The 25,067-nt window shown below is 43.4% G+C and overlaps 1 protein-coding gene across 2 annotated transcripts in view; it reads right to left on the bottom strand.

The window, feature by feature from the left end:
- The window catches only part of LOC135527959 (chemokine-like protein TAFA-2), a 190,870-nt gene that overhangs the window by 24,270 nt on the left and 141,533 nt on the right, over window positions 1-25,067 (bottom strand). The window contains exons 3-4 of one of the 2 annotated variants that reach the window (XM_064956662.1): window positions 18,611-18,760; window positions 1,215-1,352 (exon numbers count right to left, since the gene is read on the bottom strand). In XM_064956662.1, the coding sequence (XP_064812734.1) occupies window positions 1,216-1,352; window positions 18,611-18,760 (287 nt within the window). In that variant the 3' untranslated portion in view covers window position 1,215. The remainder of the gene's footprint in view (window positions 1-1,214; window positions 1,353-18,610; window positions 18,761-25,067) is intronic. The other variant, XM_064956671.1, reaches the window with a different exon arrangement.

Below are 25,067 nucleotides of genomic sequence, written 5' to 3'. Positions count from 1 at the left end.
CTTGGAGACTAATATTTCCCACACTAACTTTTAACATCAGATATCTGAGCAGCTGACCGACTGCTGCAGCTGTAAATAGCACATCCAATCTACCTAACTCATCCCCATATTGATTTTAAAGTACCTTTCTGCTCTTTTGCACACCAGTATATTTACTTGCACATCATCATCTGCACATCTATCACTCCAGTGTTAACTTGCTACTATGGCCTATTTATTACCTTACCTCCTCATGCCATTTGCCATTTGCATGGCATTTGCACACACTGTATATCTTTTTTTCTATTGTGTTTATTCCATGTGTAACTCTGTGTTGTAAATGAGAACTTGTTCTCAACTAGCCTAACCGGTTAAATAAAGGTCAAATAAAAACTTTGGTGCAAAGAAACTAAATGCAGATTTACGCAACTCTGAGGAGACCGAAGAGATTTCCACAGGTAGCCATTCCTGAATTAAGGCCATTCCCTTAATTATGTGAGGATCTGGATCCCAACCAGGGGTACTGGAACCCCTGGGTGTACTTGGCCTATCCACAGGCATTACATTATAAGGTAAATCAGGGGCATTCTGGGCAGTGTACATTTCAGTTGGTGGTACAGTAACCGAAAAAGGTTGGGAATCACTAGTGGGAGGTATGGCTGGAGTTTTTGTAAGAGAGCTTTATAGATAAAATAAATCATTGAATTGACCTACATAACTTCAAAGAGAGTCAGCCTACTTTCTGTAAAGAATGCAGTGACAAGTACTGCACCTATCACCCTTAATAAAACGGTGTGTTACTTAATACGTGATAAGTGGCTAAGTTTGCGTGTGTGGGTCTCTCACTGCAACCTCTAGATACTCCTCCTTCAATATTGACAGTATCTCAGCAGAATTGAGCCTTTTTGATCATATGCACTTTGAATGTATTGGTCCTGACAGGTACAGACACACAACCAGTAGGTGACTACATTTGGCTAAGTAGAGGACCAATCAACACCTTCACTTACTGAAGATTCTACGTCATGGTGGACTTTAGAAGAAACAAAATTGTGTGTGTGTGTGTGTGTGTGTGTGTGTGTGTGTGTGTGTGTGTGTGTGTGTGTGTGTGTGTGTGTGTGTGTGTGTGTGTGTGTGTGTGTGTGTGTGTGCGTGCGTGCGTGCGTGTGTGTGTGTGTGTGTGTGTATACATTTGTGTGTGTGTGTGTAACAGTACATGTGATGCATTTGCTTACATTATGCACCCACCTTCGTCGTCTTCACTTTGTTGCCCGTACTGCAGCTCCAGCCTTTCAGATCAGGCAAAACTTTACACTCCTCCCCATCCATACATGGATGCATCTGACACCACCACTTCTGGGCAACTATGGAAGCTGCAAGAGGCAATGAGAGAGGGACACAAGTGATTAAAGTGTGCCCTTTACAAGTCAGTGAAAATATACATCCACTAGTAGACTGCAGTAACAACTGAACCAACAAAATATGTCTGTTTCTACAAACATGTCAATAAAAGTGAATAGAAGGTATTTTGATACACGACTGACAGTACAGTAGTGAGATCCTCCATGACTGACAGTACAGTAGTGAGATCCTCCATGACTGACAGTACAGAAGTGAGAGGTACTCCATGAATGACAGTAGAGTAGAGAGAGATCCTCCATGACTGACAGTAGAGTAGTGAGAGATACTCCATGACTGACAGTACAGTAGTGAGAGATCCTCCATGACTGACAGTAGAGTAGTGAGATCTTCCATGACTGACAGTAGAGTAGTGAGATCCTCCATGACTGACAGTAAAGTAGTGAGATCCTCCATGACTGACAGTACAATAGTGAGATCCTCTATGACTGACAGTACAGTAGTGAGAGATACTCCATGACTGACAGTAGAGTACTGAGATCCTCCATGACTGACAGCACAGTAGAGAGAGATCCTGCATGACTGACAGTAGAGAAGAGAGAGATCATCCATGACTGACATTACAATAGTGAGATCCTCTATGACTGACAGTACAGTAGTGAGAGATACTCCATGACTGACAGTAGAGTAGTGAGATCCTCCATGACTGACAGTAGAGAAGAGAGATCCTCCATGACTGACAGTAGAGTAGTGAGATCCTCCATGACTGACAGAGTAGTGAGATCCTCCATGACTGACAGTAGAGAAGAGAGATCCTCCATGACTGACAGTAGAATAGAAATCCTCCATGACTGACAGTAGAGAAGAGAGATCCTTCATGACTGAGAGTAGAGAGAGATCCTCCATGACTGACAGTAGAGAGAGATCCTCCATGACTGACAGTAGAGAAAAGAGATCCTCCATGACTGACAGTAGAGTAGAGAGATCCTCCATGACTGACAGAAGAGTAGAGAGATCCTCCATGACTGACAGTAGAGTAGAGAGATATCCTCCATGACTGACAGTAGAGTAGAGAGATCCTCCATGACTGACAGTAGAGTAGAGAGATCCTCCATGACTGACAGTAAAGTAGAGAGATCCTCCATGACTGACAGTAGAGTAGAGAGATATCCTCCATGACTGACAGTAAAGTAGTGAGATCCTCCATGACTGACAGTAAAGTAGTGAGATCCTCCATGACTGACAGTAAAGTAGTGAGATAATCCATGACTGACAGTAGAGTAGAGAGATCCTCCATGACTGACAGTAAAGTAGTGAGATCCTCCATGACTGACAGTAAAGTAGTGAGATCCTCCATGACTGACAGTAAAGTAGTGAGATCCTCCATGACTGACAGTAAAGTAGTGAGATCCTCCATGACTGACAGTAAAGTAGTGAGATCCTCCATGACTGACAGTACAGAAGTGAGGTCCTCCATGATTGATAGTACAGTTTTAATTTTTTTAGTTCACCTTTATTTAACCAGGTAGGCTAGTTGAGAATAAGTTCTCATTTACAACTGTGTCGTGTCTTTACTATCATGAACTGAAGACTTGTAGTTTTTATCAAAGATTCTCTGTAATTAGTTATTACGCGATTAGACTGATTAATCATGTAACCGTAATTACTAGGAAGTAGGGGCACCAAGGAAAAATATTCAGATTACAAAGTTATCATTTCCTAAAATAACTTTTCAGATATTTTATCTGATCAATGAGTCTTCGAATTAATTAATTATTTACTTTATCTACATTTACATTACATTTAAGTCATTTGGCAGACGCTCTTATCCAGAGCGACTTACAAATTGGTGAATTCACCTTATGACATTTACCTCACGTTAGTCTCATTCTAAACGCCATAAATTGTTGGTTATCTGCACGAACCCAGTCTTCACTATGAGTCATCCATACATCAATTGTCTTAAATCATTTATTTATTACTAACTAAGTAACACAGAAATGCATAAACAAACAAACAAACAAGGTAAATGTGGTTACATGAAATGATAGGAGAATGTGCCCTAGTGGGCTAAACCGGCATTGTGGCTTGTTAGACAAAAGGGGAAGAGTGATAATTGTAACAATTGAAATGCTAATCCTTTACACATGAACGCTCACTCATTCGGGAACAATTGCAATGAATATATATATTTACGCTCAGTGTGTTGTCTTGATCGCTGGTGAAAAGTTTGTTTCATTTGTAGAATTGTCCGTCTCTCTCCCTCTGTCGTGGTTATAGTGGTTTAGTTCAGAGTGACATTCATTCGTTTCGTTATAGAGTAGTGGATGTTTCGGCGGTTGTCGTTCTCATAATCCCCTACGGGAGAGTGCAGATGCTCTCCGCGCACTTTACAGAGATCGCCTTGACAAAATCGTCAAAAACGTCCACCTCTTTGACCCCGTTCCTGGGAAAGCCAAACGACACTGAGACATTCTTAGCAGACATAGAAGACGCCTTGGATGGCTACCGAAATACTATTAATGCAGACAGGCTCTACATTTTGAAGCGAACGTCCCACAGACACGTGACAAGGTTCATCCGTCTACAAGAACAACACGTGCAAAACGACTATGCTAAACTTGCCACTGTTTTGAAAATAGAATTCAGTGGTTCTGTGACTCGCAAACATGATAGCTCGTTGGCTAACAATATCAGACAAGTTTGAAATGAACATCCACAAGCCTACTATCACCGGCTTCGTTCAGCTTAATTTGGTATGCTCACTGAAACCGGAATGGAAGATCTATTACCATTTAAACAACTGTTCCTGTCAAACATGTCTCCCAACTTCATTAGTTACTTGGGCCCTACTGCCCACGTTGGGTTGCCAACCTCGATGCTCCGAGAACTTGCAAGCACAGCTTTTGAAGCATCAAAAGCAAACTGGGCTAAGGGCCCGGACACCTTGACCTTCGAGCTTAGGCGGGAACCATCACTCGGATCAGAAGGTGCTGCATCGGGGACATGTGGGGTAAAAGATGACGATCAAAGGGGGTGGCTACCACGTAACCACCACCCCGACAACCACCGCCATAATAATAGCTACGAGGAACGTCCCCAATCTAACAGATCCCGTAGAGATCAACCTTGCCGAAATGCCCCTGTGCCTAATTCTCACAAACGGTCAGGACCTAAGGGTAACAAGCGTAACAAATTGTTCAACAATGATCTAAACGCTAACTAAAATTATCTAGAAGCTCTGATAAGAGATATACTGCATCGCAAGATATCTGAGAAGGATGACAAGGATAAGTCATCATGACTAAGCATAAAATTGTTGGAAACCAAGTCCGCCGAAACTTTTAATTTTTTATTTTTTATTGTACCCCTTTTTCTCTCCAATTTTGTGGTATCCAATTGTTTTTAGTAGCTACTATCTTGCCTCATCGCTACAACTCCCGTACGGGCTCGGGAGAGACGAAGGTTGAAGGTCATGCGTCCTTCAGATACACAACCCAATCAAGCCGCACTGCTTCTTTACACAGCGAGCATCCAAGCCGGAAGCCAGCCGCACCAATGTGTCGGAGGAAACACCGTGCACCTGGCAACCTTGGTTGGCGCGCACTGCGCCCGGTCCACCACAGGTCAAAACCAACCCAACAGACGTAATCACGAACGGACCCCCTACGGGAATTGTTCACCGCGACGACCCAGGACTCCTCATAATTAACTGCAGAGGTGTATGTCCGCCTAGATGCAGAGAATGTGTACCGCCAACGCTTTCCACCTGCAGCGCATTTGAGTTGGGCCGGGGCTGACTGGACCAGCCAGGCAATTAACCACGCCTAGCTAGACACTGCCCATATGTTGGCCCAACTCCAAAAGTTCACAGTAACCCAGTCAGAACTAGCAGAGCCCAGGCGAGAGAAACGATTCGTCGGGGCGCTACTATCGATAGGAGCAGCCGTAGAGTCACTATTTTCCCTAGGTACCACTGCCGTCAACGCAGTCAGTCTAGCCACAGTCAAGAGGAATGTTAGGGAGATTACTGAAGAGATGCCACTTATCCAGCAGCAGATGAAGGCACAGCCCCTCAGGTTGCAGCCTGTGGGAAAGTCTCTCCAGGACACTATTCTGGTGGTCAACACACACGCTACTCTCCTGAACAAAACTATCCTGTCTGTAGGAAAGCTAGCAGAGGTCATGAACCATGTCCAATTGGTTTGATTGTTACTGGAGGATTTTCTCTGTGAAGTTAGCCCTTCTATGGACCACTTGGCCATGAATAGAATCCCCTCATATCTAGTGCCCCTCTCAATGGTGCATAACATACTGACCTCAGCTACTTCAACCACGATAAGGCCATAACAGTCACATTTTGCCTATAGTCTGGGGTCGGCCATCCCAATACACGTTGATGTTGGTTGTAAGGAAGTGGGATTTCTACTGGCGCTGCCGGTTGTTGAACTGGAGAATATCTACAGATTGAAAACAGTTCTCAATGTAGGATTTTGGCGCGACAGTACCCATGTAAAGATTGCCACCCCCCAGTTGTAGCTTACCAGGAAAACAACCCAGATGTATATCTCACCCCTAACCTGTTAATGTGTACTCTAACCAAAGATGTCCACTACCTCTGTCCTAGCAAACCGGATAACACTGAGCGTCTTTGTGGTTTTAAAGCTATCACCAGAGAAGAACGCTGTAGAGCCAAACTAACAGCCAGGGATGGGGCCACCACCACACAAGTGGATGTGGTAGGGAACCGATGGTTGGTCAACACACCGTTCGCGTCCGCCACTATGACTTACAAACGCCATGATTACGCCATGATTATGATTACCTCGCTCTATACCAACTTCCCGACGACAGGATAGACACAGAAATTGAAATGCCGGACGCTTTCGCTAAACGTTCCCTTGAGTTACCACAAGCCATTCAAAACCAAATCCAGTACGAGGGACCCATGACTGTTGGTCTTAGCGTACGGGATGAGGCACTTTTAGTTGACCCGACTGACTACAGACCAAAAGATTGGTCTGTCGCCCGCTCTTGGACGGTGCCGGACAGTATCCTGACCATGATCCTTGGTCTTATTTCCCTTGGCGTGTGCACCTACTATGTACACAGGCGCACACGTGCAATGGAAGACCTAATTAGGTCTTATACCAGGATTACCCGTGGGACGGATCGATTCCGATGTTTGGAAAGTTAGCAATAGATCCTGAAACCCCCTTAGGGGGCCCAGTCCCAGCCTCCTCTCCTGAACTCATTAGGTCAGCCCAGTAATGTGCCCAATGTAAGCTTTGGCCTTCAGGGGCCAAGTTTTTCCAAGTGCCTTAACTACCCACCTGCAAGTAGGATCACCATAGACATGACATTAGAAACACTGCGATGATAGAGTCACTTAGCCAAGACCTTGGACATACAGTATATAGAACATAGTCCAAATTAGATGATTAAGGTGTGGTAGACACATTTTGTATACTTTTATGTTTTTATTCCATTATTTTTCGTTTCATTTCCTTTGACACTTAGGAACCAGTAGAGCCCAATGCCGCTCATTTGGGGAGGAAATGTAATGATGTATTGCCTGAGTGTTGTGCGTTATTAACGTCTGCCAAGTTACTGCCTAGGTCCACTAACCAGGATAACTGGACGACGGGCCGGAACACAGAGCCACTGCCGAACCTCCTGGGTCCATTCTGGTGGTGGTCCGCAGCTTGCGGAAATCCTACCAGGGTGAACCACCAAAAGGGGGGTGGGGTGGACTGCTATGGTGATCCACAAACCAGGACATCCGATGATCATTCTTATGGTAGGTTGCAACATACAGAATCACTCCAAGTTGAACCTACCAGAGGGGGACTGTCATGACTGTCTTGGTCAGGTTACAGGAGACCACAACCCTACAGATTATCTCTCAACAGAGGAGGATAGATCTAGGGTTCTGATGATGCCCCTCACGGCCCTGGTAAATCTCAGGCCACAGACAAATTCCTTTGTCCCGTTACTATGGAGAACCAGCCTCAGGACATTAAACATGAAATAAAGGGACTTTGGAACAATGGTTTCCGTCAGCCACAATAGTGGTCATGACGATAGATGGACAATGAAAATGTATGTCATTTTTGTTCTGTTATTAAAGGTTAATAGATTATGTTATTACGAAAACATTGTAATGTGAAGGGTTTTCCTAGTATATGTCTGATGTTTATACATTGTACATAGTATGGAAAATATCCAAATCAAAGAGAATGTTTTGGGGAAGATGAAATGTTAAGTTAGTTGTCTAAAATGGGATTTGAGAAAAACCTAACCCTTGCCTCATTAACTTGGTACGCCCAGAGAATTTCCCTAAAGGCAGTTATGCCCACTTCTGACCCTAGGGTATAAAACCTGTGAGTATAGAATTTAAAACAGAATTACGTGACCCCAGCTGCAGCAGCGTCTGAAAAAGTCAACCAACCGAGAACGCAACGCAAGTTTCAGGACAAAGAAATCCTTTTCTACCCAAGCTAAGGATGAGTAGCTGTGTCTAAGCGGGTGAATTCAAGTCGAACCACCTAGCTTCCATCTCCCATCGAATCGTGGTATCTAAAGGGTTTCATTCCTATGCTGTGAGCTCTGAGCTCCAGAGCTGTCTGTCCTCAGAAGACCCCTTCCAGAGAAAAGGGGGGAACAGACTCCTAAGCCAAAAGGGACACAGACACCGGGAGGACAAGCAACGAGGTGCGCAGGAGAAGTGCGTCATCGAACAACAGAACGGTCCACGCAGAGAATCCCCGGAGATCATCCCCACGTAATTACATCATTATATTCTGACCCATGAGAGCGGCAGTTTGAGGCAAGGCTAGGGTTAGAATAGCATAGCTGACAAATTCACCAAATGTATATTTCTTTTGTGTACTTCTTTTTTTTCTCTCTTTTGAAATTCCCATTGTGGGTAACACGCGCCATAGTGTGTTGGCCCGTTATACTAAGTTCTAATCAATAGCTTATAATGTGTTTTGTCTATGTGTATCTTTTATCATCATTTTAGCTTTTTAGTAAATAAATATTCAATTAAGATTGGTGTGGTACGAATTCATTAGTGGGACTCGGATCCGTGCAGATTCAAGGGCTATACGACGTTCAGATTATGAGACTGATAGAGGAAACTGGTTAATTAGCGGCTGTTGTAAAATCGATATTCTGAAATTCTTTTGAGTTAATTTGGGAAATAGAAACTCAATAAAAACTAGTTTTCCCATGGTGCCCCAGGTTAATGAGTTAATAATTGCTTGATTCAGTTAATCACGTAATTAGAAACTTGTAATCCTTCGATGAGCAACAGTCGTCACATTAACTAATACAACATCACAACAATAGTCTAAGAGTTTAACCACGTGGTATGGTTAAAAGATTCAGCAATGGTCTACAACCTTTGTCTCCACCTAATGGAGAAAAGCATGGTCTGGTGATAATTTCTCAAAGTTGGGTTTTATTTGGAATGGCAGAAAAGGGCTGTGCCAGGATGTCTGACCCTAACTGGGCTCAGGGCCGGTCCAGGATGTCTGATCCTAACTGGGCTCAGGGGCGGTCCAGGATGTCTGACCCTAACTGGGCTCAGGGGCGGTCCAGGATGTCTGACCCTAACTGGGCCCAGGGGCGGTCCAGGATGTCTGACCCTAACTGGGCTCAGGGGCGGTCCAGGATGTCTGACCCTAACTGGGCTCAGGGGCGGTCCAGGATGTCTGACCCTAACTGGGCCCAGGGGCGGTCCAGGATGTCTGACTCTAACTGGGCTCAGGGGCGGTCCAGGATGTCTGACCCTAACTGGGCTCAGGGGCGGTCCAGGATGTCTGACCCTAACTGGGCCCAGGGGCGGTCCTCTGATTTAGTTCACTCCAATCCTCTTTTTGAGTTTTCCTTCATTAAACAGTCCAAAATCATATTACACCATTTTACAAACAGTATCATACTCACTCCTTCATCTTATACAACATTTAGATGTAAACCTCATATCTGAGGCTATTATATAAACAGCGTTATGGTAATGTGGCCACACTGTCTCCCATGAGCTTCCCCAAGTTGTAACAAACGGACCAGTTCGTAGCTGGATTCTTCACCGACCTTTTATACATTCTCCAGAACATGAAATTTGTTCGTACCTCAAGTTCTGTGAGGTGGAAGGAATTGCTTTGTTCTCTATGAAAATTTACTCTCTCTATACTGTGTCCATGAGGAGATCCTCAGGAATTTACGACGTCTCTCTGACCACAGCAACCTAGTTGAAGGAGGCAAGGGGGAGGCAGGGAGAGGGGGATGGGGCTTGCAATACCCAAAGATGCCAACCTCCCCCATACCCCCCTGGTGGCAACCCCATACCTCCCCTAGTGGTTAGGATCTTGTTTGTCCTGCAAGTTACAAATCAACATAAAATCATGAACACGTGATGTCCTGTTTGTAGATCATCGTTACGTGATGTCCTGTTTGTAGATCTTCGTTACGTGATGTCCTGTTTGTATGTCATCGTTTCGTAATGTCCTGTTTGTAGATCATCGTTACGTGATGTCCTGTTTGTAGATCATCGTTACGTAATGTCCTGTTTGTAGATCATCGTTACGTGATGTCCTGTTTGTAGATCATCGTTGCAGTTCCCTCTGCTGGTTGAACTGGGTAGGCTTCTCTGAAAGCGGAACAGTTCACCACAAGGATGGCAGTTGATGTCCGGTTGGTGATCGCCGTTACGGTTCCTTCTAGTGATGTACCTTGGTAGGTTCCCTGGAAGCTGCAAAGTACCCCAGGGAGGGCCAGGTGATGTCCTGGTTGGTGATCGCCGTTGTGGTCCCCCCCCACCCCCCTCTGGTGGTTTACCTTGGTAGGCCGCCACAAGGATGGGCCGTGGGTGTCTGGATTTGGGGTCGCCGTTCTGGACCCGTAGTCTGGTCGTCGTCCAGACTGGAAAGATCTGGGCAGTAACTTAGGCAGATGTTAACAACGCACGCACGCACACACACTCATGAAATATATATAATTATATTAATTCCCCAATGAGCGGCGTTGTGTCACTAAGCGATGGTTGTATGGGGACTTTGTTTATGGCGCTATCACTTCAAAGGAACTGAACCGAAAAGGAATGAAAGCATAAACAAAAGATATACAAAATATAGTTCTCACACAAAAATCATCTAATTGGACTGTATTCTTTATACGTACAATGTTCTGGCAAAATGACTATCATGGCATTGTCTCTAATGCCATATCTAGGTTTTTCCTACTTGGTGTGTTGCTTATGGACTATCCTAAGTTGATAACTATATGATAAGTCTACAGCTGTAAGGCACTAGTTTTAGGAAGAAAACTGGTGAGTGCTGTAGAGTCAAAGGCCTAGAAATAAATTTACTAAGGCTGGATCCTAGCATAAATACTAATTGGATGTACCATTGTGCATGTGCGCTTATGCCTACACAATCGCGCATGTCAAAGAAGGAAGAAGAACCAAGTATCCTGGCAGATTACAACTTGTTCAGAATGAGTCTGACGTAGTCAGGTAATTTTCAGGTCAATGCCTGGAGGTCAGTCAGAATTGATGTCCAGGGAATCTTTAGTAGTTTTTACTACAAGTCACTGTGTCTTCCACTATTGTAGTGGTGCTAGGTATGAAGTCTATTTCATAGCTATGTTATCGACGGAGGAGCTAACCTCACAACGGAAGTACTCTTTAAGTAATGGACCAGTCGTACGTGGTGTGATCATGGTTAATGATTCTAATAATATTCCTCCTGAACAGAGGATTCTATTTATTAGTGACATGTGTGTTAACCATTGGAAGAGTGCACTGGAGATTCCCTTCCACGTGTTGCACTCTGAGTGACTCCTATGTCGCTATTGTCAAGTGTAATTTGATTGGTTAGGTCTCTAACCTTCTTACTCATTGTAGCTGGACTGACTGTCACTGGTATTGGTACTCAAAGGGACCAGTTATCCTAATGATTTATTCTGAAATATTATACTACCGGAACACATGATTGGAGCATTTTACTAGTTGTATTGTATTTGAACCTACACATGGCAAGGAATGATTATTGTTGCCATTTGTTTTGGAGGTGGACAAGACCTTCCGGTTACTAGTCCAACGCTCTACCCACTAGGCTACCCTGCCGCCCCAATACGACTAGTGTGGTACACCTCAGTACTATCTTAGATGTGTTCTAAGACAATACCTGTCTAGGGGCCTGTCTGCTCCTCACTGTTCTCATAGGGGAGTTTACAACTAGATTTTATTTATGCTCTGGCGGCCTCGTACAGTGTTGTCCATAGTCTCGACCCCCCAAACGGCCTCAATGAGGCTCATCATGGGTCTGGGCTACTATTTACGTGCCCTGTGTGTCTCCGGACTCCCCCACCACCGGGTGGTGTTGGTGTCCAAGGGGCAAACGAAAAGGTCGGACCCTATGTACGAGTTGTCAGCGGCCTCGTTGTTATGAGAATGGCTGTAACCTTTCAACCAAATCACCTGGTGTTTGTGCTTCAAAACGCTCAGTGGCTGTCGAGGCATGTCAGTCACCACCATGTCCGCGTGTGGCAACCTCTTCAGTACCTGCAAACTGAGATGAGGATATCAGTCTGTGATATCGCAAAGTGTTTCAGCAGTGGGAGTCATCGGGTTAGTTGCTGGACTGACGCCATTTGTGTCATTGTAAGGCGTGACAGTCCCCAACAAAGCGGAAGGTGTATCATTGGAAGCAGAGTATACTCTGCGCATCAATATGTTTCTTGCTGAGACGGCCACAGTGCTTGAGGAAGTGTCCGAAGGGCAAGAGGAGTTCATCTCAACTATCGTATTGCACGACTGCAAGGAGGAGGGAAGTTGCTTATTCACTGAGACAGCTGGCTCGAAATCATGAAAAGATTGTCAATCAGGTTGGCTGATGGAATGTGTCGAGATGTCGTAATATCTCCTTGGATCGGATTCTGCCCCAAGAGGTTTCTAAACGTATTTTTCCCAAGGGGGGCTTTCGACAGATACCCCTTGTGAATGACTGCGTTGCAGCTAGTGTTAGGGACCGGCTGTGTGGTCTGTGGAGAAGGCACTGTGGCCTGTGACCATCCCTGGTTGGTTTTCCAATCCATCAATGGGAGTAACCAATCCATCAAGTCTGCTCCAAGAAGCAGGGTTACAGTTTCAAAGGCTGGTAACATACACAGGGTGAATGAGCGATACGTCCTTCCAGTGTAGTTTCAGCATGACTCTCAATGTGAGAGACGAGGTAGTCTGAGTGACCTCTCGAAGTGTAGTGTCGCATCGTTCCACTTTTAACCAACGTTTAGTTGGCTTCAAACCCCTTTTAAGATCATCAAACAATGTTTGAGAGATGAGTGATATTGTAGCACCCAAATCAATTAGTGCATGCAAGTTAAGCAGTCCTCCAGGACTGTTTCCAGGTATGGCCGTTTAGATTTGTGGTTAGTGGACATATTCCCCACAAAGTGGAGTGGTCGTTCGCAATGACGTGATGTGCCATTTATGTTCAAGGTGGAGGCAGACTGACTTATCCGATTTTGAGTGGCTTCCATTTTCTTTGCAACCTTTGTATCCGAGTCTATAGACAAAGCCCGGGGACTTGTTTCTTGATCAAGCGGGCCCTGGATAGGGTCTTGAATGAGAGCGGGAGAAATTTGAACTTTAACGTCCTTCCTATGGGTGTTAATTCCTGTGTACCTGGTGTCCGGTAATTCTTCGTCTAGTCCTTGTGACTTATCTTTTACCCTTTTCTCAAATTGTTCTCGAATTAGTTCTTCCTGTAGTGGAACTTCTGGAGAACATTGGTATACGTTTTGATCGTCCTTCAACCCGTTGTTACCCTTGTGCTCTGCCACTTTTTGTGGGTTGGGTGCAGGAACGTAGCGAACAGGTCGATTGTAGCGGTAGTCATGTTGATGGCGACGTACTTTACAGTTATTTCGACCACGGAGGTTACTGGAATCATGGTTTCGTTGTAGAAACTGTTGTTGTGCGTCATCTCTCAACGCTCCAATACCTCATAATGCACCCTCTAACTGATGTGCTCCTGGTCAAACTTCAAAACCGAGTGGTCAGGGCTCTTAGCGTTGTGAACTGTTGATGCCTCAAAAGCTGTGCTTGCAAGCTCTCTGAGTTGTAAGATAGGCAAGCCAACATGGGCGGCAGGGCCCAAGTAGGTAATGAAGGTAGGATACATGTTCGACAGGAACATTTGTTTAAAAGGTAACAGGTCTTCCATGCCTGTTTCAGTGAGTAGGCCAAAGTAAGCTGAACGAAACTTATGGTAGTAAGCTTGTGGGTGTTTGTTCCGAGCTTGTCTGACGGTGTTAGCCAGTGAGCTATCATGTTTGAGAGTCGCAGAACCACTTAATTCTAATTTCAAAGATGTGGCAAGTTTAGCGTAGTCATTTAGCACGTGTTGCTGTTGTAGGCGAATGAACCTTGAACCTATTCGACGTTCGCTTCAACAGGTAAATCCTGTCAGAACCCGTAGCGTTTGGGTAGCCATCCAACGTGTCCTCTATGTCAGCTAGGAAAGTCTCAGTATCGTTTGGCTGACCTGGAATGGGGTCAATGGTGGGGAAATTCATGATGAGTTTGTCAAGGTATTCCACGCCAAGTGGGCAGATAGGGTTGGCTTCATCCTGTGGGGAGATTGCGGCCGAAAGGCCAAGAGGAGAAGCCAAGCCTTGTTGTTGTTGTTGGCTAAGAGGCGCAATATTACTCAGTGCCGAATGGCCAAGAGGAGAAGACTGAGGGACACATGAGGGATGCAAGGTCTGAAACCTATCGTCTTTACTCCTGTGAGTACAGGGCTCCGGTTGCTTGGATTGGTAGTCACACCGTAGAGCGTGACCATTCTGGACTTCCTCCAGATGGTACCTAAGGGTGGTATTCTGCTGCATTGCAGAGTCCATTTGAGCGCTTAGAGTACTGATTTTGGACACATGAGTGTCACACTTGCTCCTTCGGGCTCAAACTTATCTGTCATGGTTTGCAGATAGAGGTCTTGAGTACGGAGTGAGAGATTCAGTGATGAGATTTCCTCCACTTGCTTAGAAATGAATATTTCTATCTTCATCACCTGAGTTCTCCCATCATTCATTTGGTCAGCGACTTCAATGAGTTCTGCTGATTTGTCATCCAACTTTGTCATTGTGTTCATTAACTGATTGGCTTTGGTCTGCAGCGTTTTGAGTAGAACCATGTTACTCTGAGTAACGTTCAAGAAAAGTTCATGCATGTTATCAAGTTGAGCGCTCCTGTTTGTAGATAACTCTTCAAATTTATCTAGTTTGGAGTGGACATCATCATACTTAGTTCTGTCTAAATCGAGTTGTTCCTGTAGCATATGATTTTGTTCCTGTAGAAGATGATTTTGTTGAAGAGCTTGTGCCTGTTCATTGTCATAAATATTTGCAATTACATTTAATTGTTCAGTTTTCAAGCGCAGTTCCATAGCTAGCAGAATTTTTCCCTTTTCTGTATTTGTCATTGGTTTCCCGGATCTCTCCACCTGTCCCTTTATGTCTCCCATTACCTGCTCGCGCTTCAGCTGTGCACTGCGGTATTGGACAGATGCCAATCTCGGATGGCAAGACATCAGGGCTAGACCGGAGAGAACCTTTATGAGGCCTGCGCCTGATGGTGGATTTTGGACAGCGTTATTGTCTGTTTTTCCACTAATGGCATAATTAGGGTTGGTATTGCTGCTGAGTTCAGAGATCAATCAATTTGGTGGAGGTGGAGGTTCAGTAATTAGCAGGCAAGTGGGGACTACCCCCTCTGATAGCTTGCACATTATTAGAACATTTTGAAAGGAAAAAATGTTTTTCCTAATTTTCCAAAGTTTGGTTTTGGAATATATTGGGAGCTGCAAAGACGATTTTAATCTATTTATAGATGTTAATGAACCATCAGTACTGGACAGTACTGTGGAAGTTGGACGTGAATGAATTTGCAAAAGCAAATTGAATTAATCAATGATAATGATTAATCATACCTGGATTGGCTATCTGGATATTAAAGTTTAAATTAACCTGGGAAGTTGGTTCATCTAGGTTACTATTGCAAAGTTTTAGGTGTCTCATTTAATTGGAAGAACCTAGAAAGGTATGTTTGACAATTTAAAGAAATAAATTGAATGAGACGATACTACCCAAGTAATTGAGATTGCTGGATTATCATAAAGATAACGTTAAGTACATTTACCACTATGGTACACTTTCCCCTCAGGCCAAAACCATATGCAGACGATGAATGTGCAAGTAGAGATACTGGTGTGCAAAGGAGCAAAAAAATATTACAGATGGGCTATGTACAGGTGCAATGATCTGTGAGCTACTCTGACAGGTTATGTTTAAAGTTAGTGAGGGAGAGATGAGTCTCCAGCTTCAGTGATTTTTGCAATTCGTTCCAGTCAATGGCAGGAGATAACTGGAAGGAAAGGCATCCAAAGGAGGAATAGGCTTTGGAGGTGACCAGTGAAATATACCTGCTGGAGCGCGTGCTCCGGGTGGGTGCTGCTATGGTGACCAGTGAGCTGAGATAAGACGGGGTTTTACCTAGTAAAGACTTATAGATGACAGTAGTGAGAGATCCTCCATGACTGCGAGCTGACTGGCTGCTTGGCTGCCTGGCTGGGCTGTGTGTTTCCAGAAGTGAATTACAGTCCGTGGGTCAATGTCAAGACCATGAACACAGTGGCAGGAGCGGAATAAACAGAGCGGCGTAGTGGAGGTGGGATAGGAGCAGAGCTCCAAGGTCTACAGCTGCCTCTAAGGAGGCCTGTAGGGGGTAAGGATTCCCTTGAGATTTCTAATGCTTCAGCAAGCAGTGTCAAGACGGGAGGAAGCCCCTGTCAGAGCCATTACAGTACAGAACACAAGACAGGGATCGATTCACCTGTCGGAGGGGCCACTGAGGACATGATATTAAATGACCTGTCCCCCTCTCTACTTCAGTGAGTCAGCGCAGCAGCTCCCCAGGTCTTAGTGTCTCATAATCCAGCAGACAGACTGCAGACAGACAGCATATAGCTGGCTGGCTCAGTAAGAAGTTGACTGGGTCAGTTTGAAGTATCCTAAAACAGATCACATACAGAATGCTCTAAGACAAGTGATCTAAAGAGCTCTTAACCAATTAAATGTTTAGATTGTTCAGTAGATTGATCAGTAGATTGATCAGTAGATTGTTCAGTAGATTGTTCAGTAGATTGTTCAGTAGATTGTTCAGTAGATTGATTAGTAGATTGATTAGTAGATTGATCAGTATATTGATCAGTAGATTGATCAGTAGATTGATCAGTAGATCGATCAGTGGATTGATCAGTAGTTTGATCAGTAGATTGATCAGTAGATTGATCAGTATATTGATTGTTCAGTAAATTGATTGGTAGATTGATCAGTAGAAGAAAATATTTTACCCTAAATGTGACCCATCACCTGGATTCGGTCTTATGTAGCATCATTTGAAATGGTACTTTCTACATAGGATAAAAGTAGACTCTAGAGCTACAAAATTGCATATCATACACTGCAGTTGAGGAACAACGGGAAAGTGAGTCTGCATTGAAAGTTAATAAACTTGTAACCCCACTTTTTAGAAAATGACCCATGATATTTTTGGTACACCTACTGGAGAGCTCTTCTTTGTCAACACCCATTCAGAATTGTTCACACCCTCTTTAGCCTTAGCCCTACCCATTACTTTAAGGTTTCACATATGAGTCCATGTGCTAAACAGAGTGAATACGTAGTGTAGTAAACAACCAAAGATTTCAAGTCTAGAAGTGGTGAAAGTAGCAGCAAAAAGTAGTAGTGAATTGGCCTATATTCTAATCTGAATTTGGTGCAGGTCATGTTGTACTTTACATTACGGTCTCTGGTAAACACCCACTCTATCAAATAAAATCAAACTTTATTTGTCATATGTACAGGATACAGAAGGTGTAAACAGTACAGTGAAATGGTTACTTGCACAGTGGAGTCTTGCATAGTGGAGTTAGCTGAACAATGAATCATCATCCCAACTCATAATACCATGCACCATGCATGAATCTGCAGGTAACTAAAGCTAACCATCTATGTTCAATGTTAGTTAGCTAATATTAGGCTATAACTAGCAATAAAAATGGCTTTCTGAGATACAAATGATATTACTAAACAGATCATACACGTAACGTTAGCTAGCAATACACGTAACGTTAGCTTGCAATGAAAAACAACTTTCTGAAAAGATTTGAAACATATAATATCTGAAAATGTAGCTAAACTCTTACCCGTATACATTGATGAACATTTCTCCCTCTGTCATGGATGCCATGGTTGCCCTTAATTTGAAGATGTAACCCAGAGACAGGTGCTTTATACAACAGCCTTCTCTGTTCTTTTTTGACTCTCTCCGTATTTGTCAATCATCTCTCTGCTTCCACCGGGCATTCCATTGATTTCAAATCTCAGTCAAATTCTTCCGTGACAACAACACTGTTGATCGTTGTTTCTTCCCCTATCACGGTCATCAGAAGACTCTACAATTTCTAGTTCAATGAACATGTTGTTTTATACCTAAATCAGGTATTTCCTGATCATCTGATTTAGTCAGAGAGAGTCAACATGGCACAATCGTCCTCCAGAAAGTAGTCCATCACAGCCTTTTCCCACTGATCTTTGTCAATAGTGCAATTATCTTCAGGGCAGCAATGCAACACTTCAGTTATTCATGATATCTTAAAAAAGAACGCTGTGGTAGAAAGGGTTATCCACACATATTGAGCAGCTCATGTTATAGACAGAAGCATGTTACATGGCAGACCAATCCAAATTCATCTCTCGACATGTCCAGCTTATCATTTTCTCAGCCAATAATGGATAGCAGGAAGGTTCCTGTATTTTTCCGTGGCTAAACCAACTAGGCTCAGAATTTAACAATTGTATTCAAATTTACAGATAGCATACAAGTTTGCTATTAAGGTACATGAAAGATCACATGTTCCAGAAGGCATTTCGGCCAAAAAACGCATACATTAAAAAAAGTATTTAAAAAAAAAAAAAAAAACGTTAAAATGTCTTTCCTGTGAAGTAGTGACGTGCAACATATTCCTAGCTTCTTAAACGGGTAACACATTTTGAAAATTTGAAGAAAGCATTTGAAACAACACTATTTCTAGGTGATACATGAGTGAAACTAGACCAATGTTGGTACAATATACAGCCTCTTACTGTGGTGTTAATCCTGTCAATAAAAATAGAAAACATACGAGAGAAAAAACAAAGACCGTACCGTCCACACAAGATGGGGCCGCTCTTGTTGTCCCGGCAACCTGTCCGGGGAAGCAGGAACATTTCACCGTCTGGGATCTCTCTTCGATCTTGTTCTTGTTGCAGCAGCGGTGGGCGGCGGTCACTTCACAGGTCCCTGCTTTGACATGCACTGCAAACACAGAGGTGGTTCCATGTTAGAATCATGTTCAACACTCCAGCTCCTGCAGAACAAACACTGTAAGCTACAGCTATGTCTGTAAGGACAGATCTCAAATGACCCTATTCTCATTAGTGCACTCTGTATGTTTGTCCCAGGTTTGAACAGTCACATAGGGCTGCCACATTGGGCTCTGGTCAGAATAGGGCACTACATGAAAAAAGCAGTGGAACTGGCTTTGAGGTCCATATCTGAATTTGAGGGATACAGTGAGACAAAGACTGTACCCTACAGAGGCTTTGAAACACAAACTCTTTGTATGTACCCTACAGAGTCAATAAGACACATCTTTCTTTGTACCCTAAAGAGTCTATAAGAAATCTTTCTACAGTATCTACACTTCAGAGTCTAATCCATCTAAAGCAATGAGTATATTGATTGGGAATATCCCTCCTGATCTTAAATGGCCTTTAAAAAAGCCAGAGAAGAGTGGGCAGGAGGAAGTGTATTAGAACCGACCAGGCAGGGACCTCTATATAGCTGACCTGCAGCTCACTGCAAAGATACATCTCTCGTGTACTTTCATGCTTAAATTGTTCTCCACGTAGGGGGCCTTTTCTTTCCTGCAACTGATGAATTATGCATAGGGAAAATCCTTCTTTAAAAGCTGAGAGGGCCACAACTTCAGTGGTGAGAACACGGACAATATAGTTACTTCATGAAGTAAGAGATATAAAAATACCCCATATAGATTGGTGCTGAATTATTAATTCCAAGTATAAAATGTAGACTTTTTTTGTGGAGATGTTTGAACAAGCAACGCATTAATCCACAGCAATGTTAACAGCAATACATTGTCGATGTTGTGTTTTTAAATGCCTCCTTTGATGTAAGGAATCGTGGACTGAATGACCACAGAATTGTTGTGTCAATTGCGTTTACATCAATAACAGTATGACCTGTGTTATACCATTTAAAGATGAGTCTTTTAATATTCAGAATAATAATTTACTGCGGGTGATGATATCCTTCATGTACACAGTTGTCTTTTTAGATAAAAAAAAAATAAAAAAAATCTATTTGTGTCTATTTTATATTCATTACCTTCTTAGTAGACCTACGTGAAAGTCTTTCGTTTTTTACACATCATTGTCAAGGGGGAAAACGATTAAAAGTTTCAGTGTTATTTTCAGATCAGCCTTAATTACGCCTGTAAAGATTTTCAATTTGGGACCTGAATTGAAAATAGATTGAAAATGGGCCTCCATCTTGTCATTAGTGAGCAATCCAAAAATCTAATCTACAACATTACAAACATTTTGCTTCCAATCAATAAGGGGCCATTCAAATTCCAACAAAAGGCCAGTTAACAATTGGTGATTGAGTGTTTTCCAGCCAACACAACCTTACTGATGCAAACACAGGTGAGGGTCTTTGTCTGTGATGTGATTATCTTTAAGCCACAGGCATACCCCTGGGTCACAGTTTCAATTGCTCAAATTGACTATTCAAACTTTTTTGAAGAGGGGGAGATGTATGTGACTGATACGTAATCAATAACGGTCCAGTAAAGCTCCGTGTCACTCAGTCACTCAGTCACTCAGTCACTCTGTTACACTGGGAGATAAACGGAACAATCGAATGTCAGAGTTGAAGGAAATGATCTTATAAGTGATCAAGAGGTGAATTTTAGAACACACAATAGATTCAGAAAACAGAAATGTCATAATAATAGCTACCAGTGATTTCTCCATAATAATTTGATCAACTTGTTCACTAAAATGTACTGAGCATTCCACAGCAGAGAACTTTCCGCTCCAAACCGAGCAGCCATGTTTGCTAGCCCTGCATGGCTAGCTTTGCCAAGTCACCCAGTTCATTGGCTGCGCCTCCACCCTACGCCCACCAGGCTATTTGTGGTTGAGAGGAGGAGAGCCAGTGCAACAGAGCTACCGTACAGGGTTAGGTCTGGGCTGGATAGCTGGAAGACTGGAAGGGTTTACTCATTAGGGTGCAGTTGGCAGCATGCAGCCAGAGCTGTGAGGAGAGGAACCTGTAAAAAACTGATTAAACCTCGGCCTCAGCAGCCCTCTACGGGTCAAGGTCACTGACTCAGGAGTCAAACCCCACACCAAGCAGTGTGCATGGTGGGGAGGGGGTAGGGGGGCAAGGTGAGGAAGATTAGGGTGTGTGTTACAGGGGTGAGGTGAGGGGTGAGGCGAGCCTTGGTTGGTAACTACACACAACAAAGAAAAGGCCATAAGCTGGATGACTGCTGATCCTATACCCTCAGCCTACACCCTCAGCCTATTGGGAGAAGGTGGAAGTGAAGTGTGAGAAATATGATGGTCCTGGTGCCCATACTGTAGTTGGACAGGATGCCCATACTGTATATGGGCTAGTTTCCCTGTTATACAGTGCATTCGGAAAAGTACTTAGAACCCTTGACATTTTCCACATTTTGTTACGTTACAGCCTCATTCTAAAATGATTCAGTTGTTTTTTTCTCATCAATTGACACACAAATACCCCATAATGACAAAGCAAAACCAGGTATTTAGAAATTTTTGCAAATATATACAAAAACATTTCTGGAAATATCACATTTACATAAGTATTCAGACCCTTTACTCAGTACTTTGCTGAAGCACCTTTGGCAGCTATTACAGCCTTGAATCTTCTTCGGTAAGAAGAAGTGTCTCCCATTCTTCTGCACTGGCTGAGCCACTCAAGGACATTCAGAGACTTGTCCCAAAGCCAATTCTGCATTGTCTTGGCTGTGTTCTTAGGGTTGCTGTCCTGTTGGAAGATGAACCTTTGCCCCAGTCTGAGGTCCTGAGTGCTCTGGAGCAGGTTTTCATCAAGGATCTCTCTGTACTTTGCTCCGTTTATCTTTTCCTTGATCTTGATTAGTCGACCATTCCCTGCCAATGAAAAACATCACCACAGCATGATGCTGCCACCACCATGCTTCACAGTAGGGATAGTGCCAGGTGTCCTCCAGATATGACACTTGGCATTCAGGCCAAAGAGATCAATCTCGTTAGACAGATAATATTTTTTTCTCAGTCTGAGAGAGCTTTAGGTGCACTTTGGCAACATCCAAGTGGGCTGTCAGGTGTCTTTTACAGAGGAGTGGATTCCGTCTTGACACTCTACCATAAAAGCCTGATTGGTGGAGTGCTGCAGAGATGGTTGTCCTTCTGGAAGGTTCTCCCATCTCCACAGAGGAACTGGAAATATGTCAGAGTGACCATCAGGTTTTTGGTCACCTCCCTGACCAAGGCCCTTCTCCCCAAATTGCTCAGTTTGGCCAGGTGGCCAGCTCTAGGAAGAGTCTTGGTGGTTCCAAACTTCTTCCATTTAATAATGATGGAGGCCACTGTATTCTTGGGAATTTTTTTTGGTACCCTTCCCCAGATCTGTGCCTCGACACAATCCTGTCTTTGAGCTCTATGGACAATTCCCTCGACCTCATGGCTTGGTTTTTGCTCTGACATGCACTGTCAACTGTGGGATCTTATATGACAGGTGTTTGCCTTCCAAAATCATGTCCAATCAAATGAATTTACAACAGGTGGACTCCAATCAAGTTGTAGAAACTTTTATACTTTATACATGTTAGAATAAGGCTGTAACATAACAAAATGTGGAAAAGGGTAAGGGGTTTGAATACTTTCCGAGTGCACTGTATACACTAGATGACCAAAAGTATGTGTACACCTGCTTGTTGAACATCTCATTCCAAAATCATGGTTATTAATATGGAGTTGGTTCCCCATTTGCTGCTATAACAGCCTCCACTCTTCCGGGAAGGCTTTCCACTTCGATTACTGCGGCTTCCATTCAGCCACAAGAGCATTAGTAAGGTTCGGCACTGATGTTGGGCGATTAAGCCTGGCTCACAGTTGGCATTCCAATTCATCCCAAAGGTGTTCTATGGGGTAGAGGTCAGTGCTCTGTGCAGGCTAGTGAAGTTCTTTCACACCAATCTGGTGACAGCAAGTTTTACACCACTCCAGCCTACACTAGGTATTGCGCATGGTGATCTTAGGTTTGTTTGTGCTGCTCGGTCATGGAAACCCATTTCATGAAGGTCCCGAGGAGCAGTTGTTGTGCTGATGTTGCTTCCAGAGACAGTTCGGAACTCGGTAGTGAGTGTTGCAACTGAGGACAGACAATTTTTACATGCAACGCTCTTCAGCACTCGGTGGTCCCATTCTGTGAGCTTGTGTGTCCTACCACTTTGCAGCAAAGCCAGTGTGGCTCCTAGACGTTTCCACTTCACAATAACAGAACTTGCAGTTGACTTGGGCAACTCTAGCAGGGCAGAAATCTGATGAACTGACTTGTTGGAAAGGTGGCATTCTATGACGGTGCCACGTTGAATGTCACTGAGCTATTTGGTGAAGCCATTCTACTGCCAATTTTTGTCAGCGACGGGTGTTGCTGAAATAGCCAAATCCACTGGCTCATTCATCCCCCCCTCCTTTCCCCTGTAACTATTCCCCAAATTGTCAACTTACCTGGTAAAATAAGGGTTCCAAAAAATAGCAGTTGAAAGTTTGGACACATCTACCTATTCAAGGTTTTTCTTTATCTACTACATTGTAGAATAATAGTAAAGACATAAAAAATATGAAATAACACAAGTGTTCAACAAAAAATATATACATTTAAAAAGTAGCCACCCTTTGCCTTGATGACAAGTTTGCACACTTTTTGCATTCTCTCAACCAGCTTCACCTGGAATGCTTTTCCAACAGTCTTGAAGGTGCTGAGAACATGCTGAGCATATGTTGGCTGCTTTTCCTTCACTCTGCGGTCCAACTCATCCCAAACCATCTCAATTGGGTTGAGGTCGGGGGATTGTGGAGGCCAGGTCATCTGATGCCGCACTCAATCACTCTCCTTCTTGGTCAAAAAGCCCTTACACAGCCTGGAGGTGTGTTATAGGTCATGATAGTCCCACTAAGCGCAAACCAGATTGGATGGCGTATCACTGCAGAATGCTGTTGTAGCCATGCTGGTTAAGTGTGCTTTGAATTCTGAATAAATCACTGACAGTGTCATCAGCAAAGCACCCCCACACCAGCACATCTCCTCCTCCATGCTTCACGGTGGGAACCACACATGCGGAGATCATCCGTGCACCTACTCTGCGTCTCACAAAGACACGGCGGTTGGAACCAAAAATGGCACATTTTGACTCATCAGACCAAAGGACAGATTTCCACCGGTCTAATGTCCATTGCTTATGTTTCTTGGCCTAAGCAAGTCTTTCTTATTATTGGTATCCTTTAGTAGTGTTTTTTTTGCAGCAATTCGACCACAAAAGCCTGATTCATGCAGTCTCCTCTGAACAGTTGATGTTGAGATGTGTCTGTTACTTGAACTCTGTGGAAGCATTTATTTGGGCTGCAATCTAAGGTGCAGTTAACTCTAATGAAGGTAACTCTGGGTCTCCCTTTCCTGTGGCGGTCCTCATGAGAGCCAGTTTCATCATAGTGCTTTATGGTTTTTGCAACTGCACTTGAAGAAACTTTAAACAGTCTTGAAATTTTCCGGATTTTCTGACGTTCTAAAGTAATAAAGTAATGACGGGCTGTCGTTTCTCTTTGCTTATTTGAGCTGTTCTTCCCATAATATGGACTTTTTTTTACCAAATAGAGCTATCTTCTGTAACAGCCCTACCTTGTCACAACACAACTGATTGGCTCAAAGGTATTAAGAAGGAAAGCAATTCCACAAATTAACTTTTAAGCACATCTGTTAATTGAAATGCATTCCAGGTGACTACCTCATGAAGCTGGTTGAGAGAAGGCCAAGAGTGTGCAAAGCTGTCATCAAGGCAAAGGATGGCTACTTAGAAGAATCTCAAATATAAAATATATTTAGATTTGTTTAACACGTTTTTGGTTACTACTATTCCATTTGTGTTATTTCATAGTTTTGTCACTATTATTCTACAATATAAAACATAGTAAAAATAAATAGAAACCCTGGAATGAGTAGGTGTGTCTAAAATTTGACTAGTACTGTATATATAATATTAATAATTTGAAGGGGTGTCCACATACTTTTGTATATATAGTGTACCATCGGGCTCATTAGGATCTCTTTGAGATCAATGGAGAGGATGCAAAGTACTAATAGTATAGTCAGAATAATGTCTCAATGTGCCAGCTAGCTAGAAGCTTCTCCTCTTTCTCTTGCAGTGTTGCCCTGCTGTGCTAGTCCAGACAGCTGGACCAAATGGCTCCCAACACCTGTGATCAATACGTTTCACTTAAAGAATGTATATTAGGATTGTCATCAG

Source organism: Oncorhynchus masou, chromosome 5, assembly GCF_036934945.1.
Source record: "Oncorhynchus masou masou isolate Uvic2021 chromosome 5, UVic_Omas_1.1, whole genome shotgun sequence".
In the NCBI taxonomy this organism is placed as follows: Eukaryota; Metazoa; Chordata; class Actinopteri; order Salmoniformes; family Salmonidae; genus Oncorhynchus; species Oncorhynchus masou.
This window is presented reverse-complemented; position numbering and strand designations above follow the sequence as displayed.